At 42.5% G+C, this 20,266-nt stretch overlaps 2 protein-coding genes and 1 pseudogene across 2 annotated transcripts; 1 reads left to right on the top strand and 2 right to left on the bottom strand.

Moving 5' to 3' along the window:
• Positions 1 to 667: 667 nt before the first annotated feature.
• LOC118394665 (selenoprotein Pb-like) lies at positions 668 to 14,154 on the bottom strand (annotated as a pseudogene).
• LOC118394664 (THAP domain-containing protein 1-like) lies at positions 12,650 to 15,603 on the bottom strand. The gene is made up of 4 exons (XM_035788103.2): positions 15,156 to 15,603; positions 14,778 to 14,931; positions 14,389 to 14,567; positions 12,650 to 14,157 (listed from the first exon to the last, which is right to left on the bottom strand). The coding sequence occupies exons 1-4, from the start codon at positions 15,303 to 15,305 to the stop codon at positions 13,783 to 13,785; spliced, it is 858 nt and encodes a 285-aa protein (XP_035643996.1). The 5' UTR covers positions 15,306 to 15,603; the 3' UTR covers positions 12,650 to 13,782.
• A 366-nt stretch (positions 15,604 to 15,969) lies between these two features.
• On the top strand, positions 15,970 to 20,221 carry LOC118394663 (target of EGR1 protein 1-like). Its single transcript, XM_035788102.2, has 7 exons — positions 15,970 to 16,281; positions 16,437 to 16,477; positions 16,598 to 16,694; positions 16,775 to 16,942; positions 17,100 to 17,359; positions 19,056 to 19,218; positions 19,389 to 20,221. Exons 1-7 carry the CDS (start codon positions 16,168 to 16,170, stop codon positions 20,091 to 20,093), a joined length of 1,548 nt encoding a protein of 515 aa, XP_035643995.2. The 5' UTR covers positions 15,970 to 16,167; the 3' UTR covers positions 20,094 to 20,221.
• The last annotated feature ends 45 nt before the right edge of the window (positions 20,222 to 20,266 follow it).

The following is a 20,266-nucleotide window of genomic DNA, read 5'->3' as shown; positions in this document are numbered from 1 at the left end:
GGCTGAAACAAGAAGCTGAAATGAATGCACTAGCTAAGATTTCTCACCCTCTTGTTAACCCTCTTTGTCTGAAACCAGTCGCTCACCTCAAGCACCATCATCAGCCGCTCGTTCTCCAGCCCCTCTCACTGACTTTGTGATTACTGGCTGGCCCGGCTAAGGAGGGCTCACCCCCACTTTAAGTGATTACTAATTACAGTGTTCAGACAAGATGCTACTTGGTGTTACTGGGGAGACTACCAAACTAACTTACAAGTGCCTCTACATCATCACTTTTCCTTGCTGTCAGTGGTTGTTTTTCCCCCCTCTCATCGCCGTAAGTGGTGTACGTTTGTTGATCTGTGAGTAATTTTATTCAAAAGATAATGTCACCATGTCTAGATGCGAGAGAGACTTGTGAATATGAGTTCTTATCTTGTTTGAGATTTAGGCTTTTAGCTTGTACAACAAATACGACTTTTTCGGTGCATAGTGGAATGCATTTTTAGTAAACAAACTTATTTGAGCAAATATAATCAATGTGGTTTTTGAAATGTGAAGCGTAGTTATGTGTGTTTTACAGTATACCTACAGAGCCTTCAGAAAGTATTCATACCCCTTGACTTATTCCACATTTCATTGTGTTACAGTCTGAATTCAAAAGGTATTAAATCAATATTTTGGAGTGTCATAGCAAAGGAGTGTGAATACTTATGTAAATGAGATATTTCTGTATTTCATTTCATTTTCAATAAGTATGCAAAACAACATTCTAGAAACATGTTCATTTTGTCATTATGGGGCATTGTGTGTAGATGGATGAGACATTTTCTAAATTTTATTTAATGCATTTTGAACTCAGAACCGTAACACAACAAAATGTGGAATATGTCAAGGGGTATGAATACTTTCTGAAGCCACTGTACACGTAGACCAGCATAGAGTAGCTGAGGACAGCACACAATTTTTTCAAATGACCCCCTTCTCAATCACAAATCATTTGGCACCAGCCACTGAAGGGAAGATGTCTCCCTTAATATGTCACAACTGTCACATGCTAAACTAAAGAAAGGGACAAAGAAAGAGAGGGAGAAACAGAGGGAGTTAGGGGAGAGATTCTCATTCCGTCCAACCTCTCTCCATCACAAAGTAATGTGCTTTCATCCGCTTTCAATTCCCCTTATCAATCGGCAGCAGGAGAGGAAGCCGTCGATACTTAAAGTGACAGTGGCATAAAAGGATGGCCTTCATCTCCCGTCTCACGGGGAAAGTGACATTTAACTGCACACCCAGGAACCTGTCACTTGTTTATTGCACAAGACAGTCAGTGGATGAACGTTAAGGAGGGGTGGCCTCTGCTGGAAATCACTGCGGCTGTAGACCACTGCATTCTCCCAGACGAGTCACATTAAAAGACAAGTTCCAAGAGGACATCTTGTCAGATAATATGTAACGGGCTTAGGGAGCCAAGGAGGAGTGTCGGCTGTGTCAAACTGATTAAAATGAGAGTGGTGGAAAGCACTAGCTATCATGTATCTACCATTTGCGTCAACACAATGCACAGACAGACAATGTGTTGTAAGAAGACTCAAGGGTTTGTTTTCAGACTGTAAACTCAGTGGCACCAGCACAGCCATGGACATGTGGTGTTGGATGGCTGGGATTGAAGACCGACAGCAGTATATTGCTCCTCTCAAATATCTCTGGGAGAGGACACATGCCCCCAGAGGAATACTACAGTGCTGCTTCCAGTGACAAAACATGTCCTAATGTGCTTTTGGCAATCAGCTGTGGGGTACGAGATGTGACACTCATACTTGCGGGGAAAACAACGGTCATCTCACCAGCAGCATATGGTCTGTAAATCTACACAGCTGTATCTATGAGAGACATTTACAACTGACTGCTTTACATGGGGCCACAAAGCCCCTCTGTCCTTGGTCGTGACACGTGTTACAAAGACGTCACAGTGCCTGTGCGATTGTCCTCGCAGTGAATGCTGTTCGAGCTGCTTTTTAAGACATCTGGCATGCAATTCAACACAACAGACTGAGCACTGAGCTACGTCGTTTTTCAGCACCCATGAATGGTGATAGAATGAGAGTTACACACCCAAGTTCAGGGACGGCCCAGGAGTTTTTTGGTGGGTGAGGGTTCAGACTCAGCTTACTGTTGAGAGTTAGAATAGTAGAACACAAGGTGCAGTTTCGATATGTGGTTGTGCATTAGCAGTTTTCCTCTTGTTGTGTCAGTCACTGACAGTCAATTAGCCCACTTCAGCTAACATTTTTTAGATTATAGTCTAGTGTTTCCCAACTCCGGTCCTCCAGTACCCCCAACAGCACTCATTTTTGTTGTAGCCCTGGACAAAAACACCTGATTTGACTTGTCTAGGGCTTGATTTTAATTATATATATTTTATTTATTTAATTAGGCAAGTCAGTTAAGAACAAATTCTAACAAAAGGCAAAAGGCCACCTGCGGGGACAGGGGATGGGATTAAAAATATAGGACAAAACACACATCACGACAAGAGAGACACCACAACACTACATAAAGAGAGAACTAAGACGATAAGATGGTGAAGCCAATTGATTAGCATGTCACGCCCTGATCTGTTTCACCTGTCCTTGTGATTGTCTCCACCCCCTCCAAGTGTCGCTTATTTCCCCCAGTGTATTTATTCCTGTGTTTCCTGTCTCACTGTGACAGTTCATCTTGTACGTTTGTCAAGTCAACCAGCGTGTTTTTCTCATTCTCCTTTGCTATTCTCATTCTCCTTTGCTATTCTCATTCTCCTTTGCTATTCTCATTCTCCTTTGCTATTCTCTTTTAAATAGTCTTCCTGTTTTTTTACCCCTGCCTGACTCTGGACTACTTTCCCGCCTGCCTGATCATCCTGCCTGCCCTGACCTTGATTCTGCCTGCCCTTTGGTACCTGTTGAACTCTGAACTTTTGCCTGTCCAAGACCATTCTCTTGCCTTATCCTATTGGATTATTAAATATTGTAAGACTCCAACTATCTGCCTCTTGTGTCTGCATCTGGGTCTCGCCTTGTGTCATGATAGAGCATCTAATATTGGGTCCCTGGTGTACTGTTGTGAATGTTGGGGGAACGGGAGGGCGGATGGGACAGGGGGTGACGGGTGAGGAAGGGGGGGTTACTGAGAATCTTAACAGAACAGAGAGCGGGAGGGAGTGGCTCAGGGTGGCAGTTTCAAGCTGCCTGCTGACTGGCGATTGGCTAACCTCCCAGCCAATGACTCCTAAAACAAATGAAGTGCCACAGGAGGCCTGCTCGGGTTTATTTCAATTTGGCAGAGTCACCAGTGAGATTTCATCCCTAATGACCAAAAGGGGGCTGGGAGGGAACGGGAGAGGGCTTGCTCTGGGTGTCTGTGTGTGTTTGTTATCCCACAGGTGGGAGGGAAGGTTGGAACAGAAACATAGGCCAGCAGATAGAGACCTGCTTTACTTGAACATGATTGGTCAATAAATAGATCAATATTTTTACAAAATACAATATTAATGACATAAAATGTGTAACATTTGCCTCTGCATTCCTTCCATGTCTGTTTGCTGTTCTTGGTGAGCAAGCTCTGGTAGAGGTTTGGCAGTCAGTGAACAGGTTGGTGCTGGTGTAGATGGTCACTATGAGGAAGTGGAGCTGGGGTCATAGAGGGTCAACATAACTAGTGTCAATAAGAAGAAAGCTTAGTTGTGGGCTTCTAGTGTGACAACATTGAAACTGTATAGTTGTAGAGCCCATAGAAAGAGTACAATAAACCACATCGGGACCAAATCAGGAAACTAACAAGCAAAGTATGAGTTGGCACTAACGCTCAATATATATTATCCTATTGTCTTGGCACACCAATAATAGACACTGGCCTTGAGATTCAGCCTGTTTTGGTGGGAAGGAGTTTTGGCCTTCCATTGTGACATCAACATGCTGTAAAATGAGTTAATAGACCAATAGGAAAGAGTTTAAAACCTTATGTTCAGTGTTCCCCACCCAACTCAAACCACTGACAGTCCAAGCAAAACTCTTGCTTGAGAAATTGCTCTTTGCTAAGAAGCAATTTTTGTTTTGTTTTTACCATTTAATTGAAAACAATCACAGGTAGATACTTAATGGTTGCCCACAAATGATTTGATATTGAGATAAAAATTGGACCTTTATCAAGGCTTCTTCCAATGACCAGATCATCCACAGACTAATTAGCCTAGCATCCTGGCAACACTGAAGGTTAATGCACTTAAAGGCGCGGGGAGAGGGTTGGGAAACCCTGCTTTTTTACATGATATACAATAAATGTAAATTAGTATTATCTAGACTGTAGGATGTACTGTATGGGTGCTTCCCAAATAGTACATTATTCCCCTAGGGCAAAATGTGTGCTCTAAAATAGGTTACAGGGTGCCATTTGGGAAGCAGACATACTGTAGCAGAGGCTCTGCATCAAAGCAACTCTAATCACCAGCTGCAGGAAGGTGAGGTAGCGCTTCCACCAAAGATATCTCTGCATATGATGCCCTAGAGCTGCTAGCCAGTAGTACAGATACTTTTGGCCATGTAGTGTATGTGGACATCCCTTCAAATGAGTGGATTCAGATATTTCAGCCACAGCCGTTGCTAACAGGTGTATAAAATTGAGCACACCGCCATGCAATCTCCATAGACAAACATTGGCAGTAGAATGACATGTACTGAAGAGCTCAGTGACTTTTAATGTGGCACCTTCATAGGATTTCACCTTTCCAACAAGTCAGTTCGTCACATTTCTGCCCTGCTAGAGCTGCCATGGAAACTGTAAGTGCTGTTATTGTGAAGTGGAAACGTCTACGAGCAACAATGGCTCAGCTGCGAAGTGGTAGGCCACACAAGCTCACAAAACAGGACCGGCCGAGTGCTGAAGCGCATAGCGAGTAAAAATCGCCTGTCCTCGGTTGCAACAATCACTACCGAGTTGCAAGCTGCCTCTGGAAGCAACGTCAGCACAAGAACTGATCGTCTGGAGCTTCATGAAATGGGTTTTGATGACCGAGCAGCCGCACATAAGCCTAAGATCACCATGCGCAATGCCAAACGTTGGCTGGAGTGGTGTAAAGCTCACTGTCATTGGACCCTTGAGCAGTGGATACGCGTTCTGGAGTGATGAATCATGCTTCACTATCTGGCAGTCCGACAGACAAATCTGGGTTTGGCGGATTCAAGGAGAACTCTACCTGCCAACAGTAAAGTTTGGTGGAGGAGGAATAATGGTCTGGGGCTGATTTTCATGGAAAATGTAATGCTATAGCATACAACGACATTCTAGACGCTTCTGTGCTTTCAACTTTGTGGCAACAGTTTGGGGCAGGGCCTTTCCCCAAACAGCATGACAAAGTGAGGTCCATACAGAAATGGTTTGTTGAGATCGGTGTGGAAGAACCTGACTGGCCTGAATAAAGCCTGACCTCAACCCAATCAAACCCCTTTGGGATGAATTGTAACGGTGACTGTGAGCCAGGCCCAACATCAGTGCCCAATCTCACTAATGCTCTTGTGGCTGAATGGAAGCAAGTCCCCGCAGCAGCCTTCCCAGAAGGGTGGAGGCTGTTATAGCAGCAAAGGACGGACCAACTCCATATTAATGCCCATGATTTTGGAATGAGATGTTCGACGAACAGGTGTCCACATACTTTTGGCCATGTAGTCTATATCACCACATGCACCAATGAGTTGATAAGGCCTATAAGGAAGCCTGGAGGGAGGAAGACACAAAATACCCAGAGAATTTGCTATTCCTTCCGTGGTACGTTTATAGTTATTCACTGTTTCAATACAAGGTCAGTTGTGTTTCACTTGTTTCTAAAGCTGGGATTTAATATTGAATAGCAACGTCTTGATTTAATCTCAAAGTGTGACTAACCGCCCATCTGTCCGTCTTAGGACACGCGATGTGAAATAAAATAGCCAGGCTGTGTTTACTATCTTTAAACCAAAAGGAGGGCAAATGCTGCACCAAGATGCACTGCCAGCTGTTTTCTGCAAACTCACCGCCATTTTAAACAAATCATAGAGCATCTCAGTGCCAAAAGCTTGTCTTAATCTTTGCCATTCTGTTCCAATCCTTGCTAGTCTAGTTTGATCACCGCTGCTTTCACCGTGGCAAATGTCTTTTTCAAATAGCAGGGTCAGGAAACAGTTCCAAGGACAATGTGGGTATGGTTGCATGTGTTCCAGACTCATTGAAATGTCAGGTGCATTTCAGTGCGTGGGTGTGTGCACTGTATATCTCCAGAAGAACAAGTATGAAAAGCTTAATCATTCTTTCAACCAAGACCGAGCAAGAAGCAGATACAAGAAATAGATTGTGCAGTGTCATACTGTTACAGACAGGAGATTATTGTCTGTGTCTATCACCGGGTAAATTAAACACTGCCCCTGCTGTAGTGATGTGAATGGGATGTACTCCTGCCACGTACTTGACCCAGCCCACCAGTTGAAGATAATGGTGCCGTGGCGGTAGACATGTAGGAAGGTCAAGTGACTGTTCTTCTTCCTCAGGATGAAGAACACCAGGAAGAGACATGTCATATTTGTGTAATTAACATGACAGTTACACAAGAGTATGACAAATTTACAGACATTAGTCACATAGACAGCACATAAAATGTCTTGATATAAGAGATGTAAATATAGTCCAGGTGGTGGGGCTTACACCGTTTTTGCTTCAACCCGGGATAGTAGAATCCCCAACGTGTACTTACAATATCACTGAGCTCGATGACTTTGGAGGAGTAAAACCACCAGCAGACCTTGGCCATCTGTTCAGAACACAGAGAGAAGGCATTTCAGCAGTAGTTTTAGGTTCGAAATCATTTAGATATGTCTATCAAGGCAATTGCAATGCATTGCAGTGGATGATATGAGACAGACTTTGTTGCCCGCATTACATTTTTTATTTTATTTCACCTTTATTTAACCAGGTAGGCTAGTCGAGAACTGAGCTGGTGCTGTAGTCCACAGGCTGACATAATAAACTCTAGTTTGCCAACCAGGATGACGCTGTGAACTGAGGAAGAAAGAAAATATGTTTTTCTTTCGAGTTAAAGCCTGCGGGTACATGTTTTATAAACATATAATGTTAATTGGATAATGTACCTATACCCCCCCCAAACCAAAGAATTACTGAACAAATACATATTTTCTCAACAACAACGAAAATAAAGAAGACTTTTATGTCCTGAGCATCCAGATAAGACTGTTCCCTGGGAAGAGGGTGAGAAATGAACGATCCATAGCACAGGTAGGATTTCAATTACGCGATTCATTGGCAAAGGGCACAGTACAAAGCTAAATATAGGCTACTTTTCTGAGCAGTTTCCGTGGAAAACATTGCCAAAACATTTAAACACCATGCCGTAGGCAGCAATATTAAGTAACCTTGTTGCAACTGTTGAACAAGAAGCTATAATATGACTGTTAAACAGCCATCACTAACAAAGAGAGGCTGCTGCCTACATAGACTTGAAATCATTGGCCACTTTAATAAATGGATCACTAGTCACTTTAATAATGTTTACATATCTTGCATTACTCATCTCATATGTATATATTGTATTTTATCACATCTATTGCATCTTGCCTATGCCGCTCGGCCATCGCTCATCCATATATGTATATGTCTATATTCTTATTCCATCTCTTTACTTAGATTTGTGTGTATTAGGTCGTTGTTGTGGAATTGTTAGATTACTTGTTAGATATTACTGCACCGTCGGAACTAGAAGCCCAAGCATTTCACTACACTCGCAAAAACATCTGCTAACCATGTGTATGTGACCATTAAAATGAGATTTGATTTATAATATTATTTGTGAACCCGTGAATAAATAAACAATCCATTTATAAAATAAAAAAAGGAAGAAAAACATGTTAAAATACTATACGTTTACAGGTAGAGAAATAGCTAATCATCATCATCACATATTTACACATAACAAGGATATAGATAGGTACTGTGTGCAATAGATCTAAAGCTTCTAAGATGGGTAAAATAGCTACAAGTTGTCCATGCGTTCCCGTTTCCATACCTCATAGAACATGCAGGTAGACATGCAGACCATGGCAAAGTTGTAAACGATGAGCACAGGCTGAAGTTGACTGGCTGTCTGAGCCATCAGCTTGGGGCCCACCCCTATGAGGAGCAGGTAGCACATGAAGATGCAGGTGATTGGCACAGGTGAAGGACATAGAGACAGCATTACTATGGTCTAAGAAATTGGTATTGTACTGAGATCTTCAGTGAACACTGTGTCTGGATTTAGAAGCAGAGAAGACTCAGTTACCTCTATTCTCTAGCACTCATTGGTAGAACCGTTGCATTTTCTGCCATGTTGTGGCCATACCTAAACGCTGCAAAAAATGCATTATGTGATTAGTTATATTCAGTTACCAATTTACATTATATAAAGTCAACCGTGATTAATGAAACTACAATAAATAACCCCTAGAAGTTTACCCCATTTCACCACTCATATACCATTCCTCATATGGAAATGTCTATGCACAGGACAGTACTGCCATCTAACGTCAGATTGGTCAATTATGGAATGGGACACAATTGTAAAACCTGCACAGAAATACCCGACAGCTACTTATACCAGATCCACTGAAGCATGGCAGCCGTTTTGTTGATAGTCAACTCAAGTCAGTTGGCCGGCTGGATAAGCTAAAGTAGGTTTAGCTTCTTGCTTCAGGAAAATCCCTTACACAACCACACTTATTCAACCTCCAGCCATTTCTGTTTTAATTCCCTGTCTCCTACAAAATATTTAACATACACTTTCTTTGAAGATTTCTTTCACAGAAGAGTAACACAGCCCTAGATCAAATAACAAGGTGTTGTTGGCATAAATATGGTGATGATGAAGGCATTTCCCTTGGCTATACCACTAGAGTCTAGACTAGAGGGGCATTCATGTTAAAATGAACACAACTTTAGAAATGACAAATGATTGTGTCATACGACAGTTATTTATAATAGGCTCCAATAGTCTATATTCCGGTGCAAACTGAATAGAACGTACTTCGTAGCCTGCACTCATCGACCGGTTTGCACAAATTGCTGATCTGAAGGTCGCAGACCACCGAACCATGGCATGGAGATTGTTGAATTTGTCTGCCGTCCAGCGCGCCATTCTCCCAGTGTTGACGATGATATCTGACCTGAGTTATCGCTTACCATCACCCCGCACCGCAATAAAGTAATCCATCTGCTGCGCACAGTGATTTAGCCTATCTATTTAATGCCATGCCCACTTGTGAGCGGTTATTTAACGTGAAAAAAAAGGGTTTTAAAGAATGGTGAATAGATTAGATATAGGCCTAGGCAGTAATATTGTCCTATTATTTGTGAAATTCATTAGTTGACATAAAGGTGAAACACTACTGACAGTGAGATGTGGCCCTGCTGCTAATTTATAATCTATGGCTCACAGATCAGTTGGAGCAAGGTAAAACTCATTCAACCGCGAATGCAGGTCACCAACCTCTCTTCTCTGGCACATCAGTAATAGAGCAGCTGAGTTGTTCCTCCGTTTGAGGTCAGACTAAACCCATTTTCTCAAACAGCATTTGGAATTCCCTACTTCTGGCTGCCCCCTCCCCACTGTCTGTTTTATGTCACTTTATGCTGGTGATGTGGTCATATTCGGTTTCCTCACTGTATCCAGTGACAGTAACTGAAGTCAAACAAAATAAGTCCACCCTTTATGAACATAGGAACATAACACATATTGAACTTATTTTGATTACATTCATACATCATCATAATCATACTTTTAATTGTGCATTTAGATGAGTTATATAGAACATAGTAGGTTTAGGCTACGTGCTTGTGAATAACCAGTATCTGACCATGGAACAACCAGGAACCTGGAACCTACATTTTGGATGCCTAAGTCTACCCTGAAGTCCAGCACCCTGCCCTGCATGGGTTCAGTGACTGTCAGTCCCGTTTTCCTCAACACAGCATCTGTCTACAGACACCTCAGTAAGGTTTGCCCTGCAGACTTCATAGCAAAGAGTAGAACATGTCACCCGACTGAAGACATACTGTATTCCAAGGGCCAAATTACTCCAGTTTACTGTACAAGTTTACTTTATCAGATACAATTGACAGGCACAGACAAAATCAAACTGAATTCATACAAAACTATTTATCAGACAGTAAAGTCACTGACACAAGCCCCCACCACCATGCTAACTAACTGTTACTGGTCTCAGCAACGACACAGATGATGTTAATTGAAGTCCTGTTTATCTGTGTCTGACCCAGGGTTGTGTTGCTGATGATGCTGCTGGTGATGTATGTTTGGCATGTTACCACCCCCCTCAGACAACATCTGGAACTGGGTTGCTGACAGTAGCGACTTCAATCTGACACTGTACTGTCTGTCTTGTTAACAGCCATTCCTGCGCTGCTCAGAGACTCATTTCGCTGTCTGCTGTTCCACCCAGCTGAGTAACTCCATTTGGATTCCTGCATAACAATAGAACACACTAAAGTTAACAAAATAGGTACGAGCTAAAAAGACATCACCTGGGAGAGCCACAGAGCGATCTCACTATTATTCAGCATCAGTTCCCATTATAGGAAGGGGTGTTCCAGACATTCTATTCCAATGGGGGCACTACAGCAGACAGTAGCGTTTTCTAATGACGAACCAAACAGAAATGAAATGTCTGCGATTCCCTTTAGAAGTGTGCTTTCACTCATGGTGCAGTTGCCATAGATGCGCTTGTGGTAAGTGGCTCTGACAGCTGCATCTATATAGGGGTAGTGGAGGAAGCTGTAGGGCAGGACTATGTGGCACGTCAGTCTCCCACATCTGTCAGCGAGAGGAGAGATCCATGGCTACATGAATGAGGTGTCACACCAATTACAAAGATCTCTGTAGATAGAAAATATCTTTAAACCTGACAGATACTTCATGCCATTGAAGTCAAAGAGCAGTGGTAAGCTTTAGATTAGTGCTGACATGTTGCCTTCAATCAATACAAGCCCATTCCTTATTCATGGAACATTTATAATTCTGAGAAATAACATGACAGTACTTGGACTTGGGCTGTCCCACAGAAGGACCCCTCTGTGATGGCTCTTACCTGTTGTATTGAAGTGAAGAGGTTATTCAGCAACTCTTGGAGGACAGTGGAAGTTGATAAATGTGCTTCTTTATTGTTTGAAGTAAAAACCAAGGCATTTCGGCCCTAAGCCTTCATCAGGGTTTTTGCTCCTCAATCCCTGCACCTTGGTTGGAGAGCAATATAGTGGCAGTGTTTCATTCCCTTCTTACCTGTCATATACCAGGAAGTCGTCCTTGTTTCCATATAGGGCCTCCCAGACATCATCCTGTAGCTGGGCCTGTTGGTAGACAGGGATGTCCGATTCGGGGGCCCCCCTCTTCAGTTCCCAGTACATGGCTCAGGACTGGACCTCCCGTTCATTCACAATGAGGAAAGACGTGTCTGTCAGGTTGCTGCGGAGCAGCTTGTCATGCAGGCCTTCTAGTCTACTCAGCGGGACAAACATAGGGCAAACGTGATACAGATGCCGATATTTACTCCCTCCCCATCATTTGGATATTGGATATTTGGGTAGGCAGCTCTTAACAACTTTCTGAAATGGATCACCAGCAGCATTTCATCAACATCAATTTGTTTGAAAATACATTACCGCATCCTTATGATTTCCCCCTAAATATTTCCACAGTGGTATAATAACAGTATGTTACAGTAGGTCCACAGTAATTATGCCAGGCAGATTCTGAAGACTTCTCTCTTACTTGGAGGCCTGTGTGAGGCAGAAGTGTCAGCAGGCTTTCAGTAGAGCCAGAACAACTACATTTCCAAGAAGCCCCTTCATGGGGGCCCCATGGCCCTTGATCTCACAGCGCGGTGCCGGCTTACAGATCTTGGAGGCATCATTGTCCCCTTCTACTAACAGAGGCGATGCCCATAGGAGCCCTGGCAGAGCAGCACACAGCCTCAGAGTAAAGAGACCCTGCATCATCTTCTCCCAACCTCACCTAAAAAGAGTTCCAGGAGAGAGAGGACAATGTCAGAAGCTCATTTTCAGATTTGATTCTCATTGCAAATCTTCAAATGCATCTCTAGCAAGGAAAATAGCTATAGTTTCTGCTAAGTACAGTATGCGATTAAAATAAACGACTGAATGACATAACTGGACTGACCTAGTTGAGGTTCTCTTCTGCTCGACACAACTAACCAATAGTGTTACACTGCTGTTTTTAAGCTTTCAAGTCTCATTGCAAAGGGTCTGAATACTTGTAAATAAGTTTATTTTTATTTTTATAGATTAGCAAACATTTCTAAAAACCTGTTTTCGCTTTGTCATTATGGGGTATTGATGAGGAAAATGTTATATTTTATCCATGTTAGAACAAGGCTGTAACGTAACAAAATGTGTAAAAAGTTAAGGAGTCTGAATACTTTCCAAATGCACTGTAGTTCCTGTAACATGACTCAGTTTCATAGAATCTAGTCATCACAGTACTATGAGTAAGGTATTGTCTCCTGTGCAAAATAATGTTTCACCCTTTATTGGAGTGATAAATGTGAATGCTTCAACACCCCAAAAAATTAAAGCCACAAGCAGCCTACTTAAAATATTTATTTATTCTTCTTCTACAGTACCGTTGTTTTGATCAATCAGAGTATGCTCGTGTGCCCCTTTAGTATGTTGTCTACAAAACTCCTCCCACCAAGAGGTTCTGCTTTCTAGCAAATATCCCATTAGTGATTGTAACAAAATAAGCCTCAGGTTATTCAGCCTGAGTTCAGGGGACGCAGCCAGTATACAATGCAGGCACCACAGTTCTCCAAAGGCTGTACACTGCACTGCAGTTTCCAAATGCAGCTAAACTGATTCCCATGACAAAATACAACCTACTCCTCCAATTTGTCCACTTAACATAAGTGACAATGGGGGGGCAAAGAAAGCACAGAAAGATGGCTTGATATTGCAGCTTAAAAGCATTAGGCAGATGACTGCTGCTCTTTATTGTTTTGATGGAGGTTATGTTTCCTACCCAAAATAAACACCTAATTCTTTAGCAGAAGTAAACCATTCTGAAAACTACTTGTGAAACCAAGTCCGAAACCAAGAATGTCAAAATCCTGGCCCTTTATCTACTTCCCCAGAGTCAGATATACAAATGGTATCCATAAGTTCGTCTCTGTGTCCTGAAGTATCCCTTCAAAACGTGTTCTTGGTTTTGGACTTGGTTTCTCATTTTGTCCTGGGAGCCACATCCGGTCTTCATCATGGCTTGGTGGGCCGCACTGAAAATTTGATATAGCGTCAAAATTTGCTAACATTGTCCTCAATCCATCATTTTTGGAATTGTCAATGCTCCCTAACTATCTAGCTTTAATTTGTTTGTTTTTTATTAGCGAGCTAGACAGTCATAAAACTGTATGAATGTAAAGGTCCTTTATAATAATTTAAAATTGGTTTTAGTCATTTTAAAGTATATGTAGTTTGTTCCCCCCAACTATTTAAAAACTATATACTTATTTTTCCTCAAACCCCCCCGGGCCGTATGTTTGACACCCCTGCATTAACACACACATCTCCCATTGTGCATATGCTTCCACATTTTCTCCACCACATAGGCCTACTAGCTGTCATACAGTCAGTCTTTGCTCTATTGTCCTGTAATTTTGCATTGCATTCTTTCAAAATGAAACACATTGAAATAAATAAATAAATAAATGTAAAATCTCTCTTTCATGAGATCACTCCAATGAAAGCCTCATCGTCCCCATCTCCCTCTGGACTATCACATGTGGATATGATTCCTAGACCTAGCTCTGCCAGCTCATCACACCCCATGGCTGTCGTCACCATGATTTTGTTATCCAGGCGGTTGCATAAAGTTCTATAAGATGGCAGGGGGTAGCCTAACTCCCGGAGGAATTCATAACCCTTGCCACCGACCGCACATCGAATCTTACGGGCCTTCAGCACTGTCTCGTGGGACCACACAGCTCTCCGGGAACGCTTGGTCAGTGTCAGGGCGCGGATCTGGTCTTCATACAGAAATGTCTGGAGGCCCCTCTCTATTCTGTCCAGTCTGAACATCCGCTTTTTCATTTCCTCTACCTACACAAAAGAAGAGAACATACATGTTGAAGTGTTGTCTTTTCAAAGATTTTCACAAAATGGTGTTGTTCTTACCTGTAAAATCATTCTAATAACTAAAAGACTGATGGTTCCATTGCATAATTGGGCATAATAGTAACTTCCAATGAAAAAACAACTTTCTCCATTCAAACTTTATCTAATATGAGGCAATAGTTTGAAATTGTTGAGAAAAAGTAGCTACCACCACACCTCTTTCTGTAATCTGGCTGTGTGTTGCATTTCTTGTTCCAGCAGTGTTCTGTAATGTTGACAATGGATGCAGGGACGTTCCTCTGCCTTGTGTAGTTCATCAGCATCATCTTCCTCCATGCCCAGAGTTGTTTGCCGTCGTGCGTAGCCATGATCCCCCACATTGAGATCCCTCTCCACTAGATAGACAGAGCATTAACAACACATTTGACTCAGTCATTTGATCCACTGTTACACTGTTACAGGAATGAACAGTTGTGTGTTAGATCAAAAGGACCAACATTTGCATTAGGCTTCTATCTGACAAATTGTGTGCTATCTGGTAATCTATCAATATTTAATTTCACATATGTCAATGTGATTTAGAAATAAATAAAAAGTTAAGTTACCTGGCTCTGGCTTGAGTGGTAGCACTATCTGTGGGGTTACGGGATAAGGTGGATCTCGCACATTGAAAAGAGTGGGGACGGCATTTGGTTTCAGCTTCTTTCCCCCTGCTGGCGACCTGGCGATTTCTTCAAACTGACTCAGCTCAAAATGGTCCTGCGAGAAGACATAGCTAGCTGTATGATTAACGTTGGCTACATACACATCGATGTATTTTCTCTTTGTGCATTATATTGCACGAAAATCAACTAATAACGTTATGATATTAAATGTGTTGGCAAACTTGTCAACATGTTTTGTCCTAATTTGGAGTTAGGAAACTGTTCACTGATGGACCTAGCTAGCGAGCCAGTAATGTTAGCCACCCATAAAACACTTGCCTGACACAGTCTGGAATGTGGAGTTGGTAAAAAATTACGCCGGCAGTTTACAAGCCATTTCTTCTTACGTATAGGCTCTTTTGGAAAACGAAACAGTTGCTTCCCAATTGTTGTTGAGTTTGAGCAATTTGGAGCGGAGCACCCACCCATATCTAGCGAGCTAACAAGTCAAAACAGCTAAATATAGCTAGCAAGCTAACCATCAGCCAGTGTTGTTGGCAATCGAACGACACAGCTAACTAGCATGTAGCTTGGTGAGGCTAATGCTACCAGAACGTTATACTTGTTCTCATAGGAAACAAAACACCAAATACAGAATGTGGTGAAACATGATCTCATCCCAACCATTAACAAAAAGATTAAGCGACGTTCGTAGCATGCTGAAAAAAATAATAAATAGCAAAGAAAGTAAATTCCGACTGTTTGAGCCAAAATGGCGCATTTGCCCCAACGGTTGTTTGCTGGCGTCACCGGGAAGCGCTATCCAAGTAACTGCCTGCTTCAAATATTTTTCAAAGAGAAGTAAATACAACATCTCACGCGTTAAAATTCGAATTACGATGACTAAGAAAAATATTTAGTCGAACTTGTCCCCATATTGAAAAGTAAGTGATTACAGAAAGGTAAAAACAAATATTTTCAAAAACAAACGGTCCACGCGTACTGGGTCCTTTGTGTGTTGACGGAAAATCTGAGAGGGCCTATTCAGACCACGTTAGAATATTTGCAGTTTAAACTACGCTTCATTTTCCCCATGAATTTGGATCTTTCCAACTGGGATAACGTGAAGAATATCGCATACTAGTGAACAGAACGCTTTCATTGGACAGCCGAAAACACCATGCAATGAGCTCCCCGGCCATTCAATAAGTATAGTCACTCGATCCCACTGTCTTCAGCTAGCTAGCTAACATTAGCTTAGCTATCTAGCTAACATTAGCTTAGCTATCTAGCTAACGTTAGGCTACAGACGTCGAACATTTTGGCTGTGCTCAAATTTAACCAGGTAGCTATGACATCCTCCATGGTAGTCCCTGTTATTGATGTTCTGAATGATAATTTCAAAGAACTGTGGCCTGCTATGGTCCTTGCAATCAAGACGGCCTCCTTCATCGCACTGGATACGGTAAGTGTCGCATCAAGTTACAGCGAGTTTAGTCGAGAAAAAAAAATAGCTAGCTACGTACATGGTCTTCTATATGTAATTATATGGGCCCAACAACCTTTATGTAGGTCTGACACGAATAATGTAATTCTGTCTGTCTGCATGTTTTGTTTCAGGAATTGAGTGGCCTTGGAAATAGAAAAGCTTTGCTGGCAGAGTGAGTGTGGCTGTTTTATCCATTTAAATTTAATCTGGATTTCTCATTATGTATGGTACTTTCACGATGATATCTCAATCTCAAGTGTTGCATTGGATCTATCTCTGTTTTAATTTTAAGATGCATAGAGGACCGTTACAAAGCCATATGCAATGCAGCTCGCACACGCTCCATTCTCTCCCTTGGGTTTGCTTGTTATAAGAAACTTGAAAACAAGGTAAAGGTCTCCTTTCCACATTGACATTCAGAAAGCTAAATGTACAGTTTGACATTAATTGATGTCTTATCTCTCTCCAGGATGATGATGATGATGATACGTACCTTGTGCAGGTGTACAACCTGACATTGCTCTGCAGTGAGGAGTACGTAATTGAACCACAGTCTGTGCAGTTCCTGGTGCAACATGGATTTGACTTCAACAAACAATATGCTGAAGGTGTCCCTTATCTCAGGGGCAATGACAGGGTGAGATCAAGATCTTGTTGTTAATTGCTCAGATCCACAGAGACAAATGCACGCGTTTAAACGATACTAGGCCACAGCATTTATTTTGTGGACTATTCCTAATTGTTACCTTTAAGTGGTGAAGTGATCCAGTGTTCTATTCCTTTCTTGTATCCAGAGAGTGGATGCCCATGGAATGAACATGAGGATGCTGTTTGTGGAACTCCTACGGGCTCGCAAGCCTTTGGTGCTGCACAATGGCTTGATTGACATGGTGTTCCTTTATCAGTGCTTCTATGCCCAACTGCCGGATAAACTATGCACGTTCACTGCTGACTTGTCCCAGATGTTCCCTGCTGGGATCTATGACACCAAGTACGCTACAGAGTATGAGCTGCGCTTTGCTGCCTCTTACCTGGAGTATGCCTACAAGAAGTGGTTAGTATAGTAAATACGAATATATTCAATGCTCAATTCAATCACATCCGCATAGCGAGTGTTTTGACATGGCGGACGTGAAAATGCGTTGGAGCAAATCCACAAGTGGCTCCCGGCATAATACCTAAAGCGGACATTGCCATTGGCTGCATGTAGTCGCATTAACAAAACTCCCCATGCAGCCTTGTTTACAAGTTTGAACGCTGGAACTTGATATGTAATATACACCTAGATTAGGCTGATAGAAATCTGTATTATTTACTGATTTTTCAATTAGATTGTAATTATTTCTATATAGCCTATACTTTCCTGTGCTGAACTTCTAACGGGAGTAGGGCGGGTGTGGCTTTGAGACAATGACTGCAAGAGCAGCTGCTCACTGATTTTGACTGAGCCAATGCAGTTCCACCTCTGACATCGTCAAAACATCCGCTATGCAGGTGTCTGCTATTGCCAGTTAACGCTTGATCTGATAGACTAAGGCCTAAATTCATTCTGACCGTAAAGCTGTGGTAGTATATCAGTGCTGTTTGCCACAACATTTTGATAAGTACAGTGCATTCTGAAAGTATTCCCGACCCCTTGACTTCTTCCACATTTTGTTACGTTACAGCCTTATTCTAGAATGGATTAAATTAAATGTTTTCCTGATCAATCTACACACAATATCCCATAATGACAAAGTGAAAACACATTTTTAGAAATGTTTGCAAATATATTAATAACATATCTTATTTCCATAAACATTCAGATCCTTTGCTATGAGACTCGAAATTGAGCTCATGTGTGTTTCCATTGATTATTCTTGACACGTTTCTACAACTTGGAGTCTACCTTTTGGTAAATTCAGTTGATTGGACATGATATGGAAAGGCACACACCCGACTATATAAGGTCCCGCGGTAAGGTCTACACTGCTTGTATTTGGTACATGTGACAAAATTTGATTTGACAGTGCATGTCAGAGCAAAACCAAGCCATGATGTCAAAGGAATTGTCTATAGAGCTCAGAGACAGGATTGTGTCGGCACAGATCTGAGGAAGGGTACCAAAACATTTCTGCAGCATTTAAGGTCCCCAAGAACACAGTGGCCTCCATCATTCTTAAATGGAATAAGTTTGGAAACTCCCAAGACTCTTCCTAGAGCTGGCCGCCCAGCCAAACTGAGCAATCGGGGAGAAGGGCCCTGTTCTGAGAGGTCGACCATGAACCCGATTGCCACTGACGGAGCTCCAAAGTTCCTCTGTGGCGATGGGAAGACCTTCCAGAAGGACAACCATTTCTACAGCACTCCACCAATCAAGCCTTTAAGGTTGACTGGCCAGACGGAAGCCACTCCTCCTTAAAAGGCACATGACAGCCCGCTTAGTTTGCAAAAAGGCACCTGACCATGAGAAACAAGATTCTCTGGTCTGATGAAACCAAGATTGAACTCTGGCCTGAATGACAAGCGTCACGTCTGGAGGAACCAGGCACCATCCCTATGGTGAAGCATGGTGGTGGCAGCTTCATGCTGTGGGAATGTTTTTCAGTGGCAGGGACTGGGAGACTAGTCAGGATCATGGGTAAAATGAAGAGTAACCTAACAAAATGTGGAACAAGTCAAGGGGTCTGAATACTTTCCCAATGCACTATATATGCACCACATTTCAAGAGGTAGTTTAAGTTATTTGTGGTGGTCATTTTTTTTCACAGCAAACTGGACAACAGCAAGTCGATTGAGGCTGGTGGTGGTGGACGCCATCTGTTCCTGGAGTTCTGCAAATACTCAGCGCCCCTGAGCAACTATGTGGACTATAGGGCCTGTCTAGCTGGGTTTAGCCCGGATGGACTTCTCAATGTCTGCCAGCGCTTCTCTGTAAGTAGTAGTACATCACTTCTCATAAACCAGGTTCTGTTTTAAAGGATCCCTAAAATGTCTGTGCCAGGATAATCAGCACTGGGGTATTTCATATACTATTTTTAGAATGGTAATGCAGTAATCAGTACCATGTTTAACACTTAGCTTGTATTTTCTGTATTTGCCAGGCTTATGGTTGGTGCCCCAATGGGTCACAGTGTCCCTTGTCACATGACACTGACCTCATCATCCAGCACGATGAAAAGGAAAAGAAAAAGAAACGGAAGAGGAAAAGAAAGAACTCTTCTCAGGGGAAAGTTGAAGGTGCCCCCAAGAGCAAGCAGCCCCATATGGAGCTAAAGCAGGACCAGGTGATCCCTGACAAAGACACCAAACCGCCCCCTCTCACAGAGCTGGTAGATGGGGCTCAGGCACAGATGCCAGAGAGCGATGAGAAGATGAAGACTAAGGTGGAAGAAGGCAATGGAGTCAGAGAGCCACAGGCTGTGTCTGCAGATGAGGAAATGAAGACAGACAAAGAGGTGGAAAGAAATGGAGTGTCAGAGCCACAGCCTCTGGCCACACCGGATGCAGAGAAGAAAGAAGAGTCCAAGAGGAAGAAGCTGGAGGGAGGTACCCACCGGGCAGGGTTTGACGCATTCATGACGGGCTACATTTTCTCCTATGCTGCTACTTTGACAGAGAGAGTAGGTAAGCCACCGAGCTCAGAGTCCTGGCTCCCAGAGTGCCTGAACAAGGTTTACCTCAGTGGCAAGTCTGTCCCGATGCATATCGTCAAGAGCACATTCTCCAAGTCCTTCAAGGCTCACTTGCACAAGATGGATGTCGTGTGGGGGAAGGGTGTGGTTAGCAAAGTAGAGGGAACGGTATAAAGATTAAATGGAACCAAACCTATTCCTGGTTTATAATAAAGCCTTTTTAGTTAAAGTATTTCACTGTACCTTTTAGTTTAATTTTATGCAGTATTGTTTCAATAAAGGCTTTTCCTTGGTTTATGACAGACATGGTGATTTGTGTCCTGAAAACCACTTGATGTGAGATTAGG

This window comes from Oncorhynchus keta, chromosome 15 (genome assembly GCF_023373465.1).
Source record: "Oncorhynchus keta strain PuntledgeMale-10-30-2019 chromosome 15, Oket_V2, whole genome shotgun sequence".
In the NCBI taxonomy this organism is placed as follows: domain Eukaryota; kingdom Metazoa; phylum Chordata; class Actinopteri; order Salmoniformes; family Salmonidae; genus Oncorhynchus; species Oncorhynchus keta.
The sequence above is the reverse complement of the archived record's forward strand: the minus strand, read 5'-3'. Positions and strand labels throughout refer to the sequence as shown.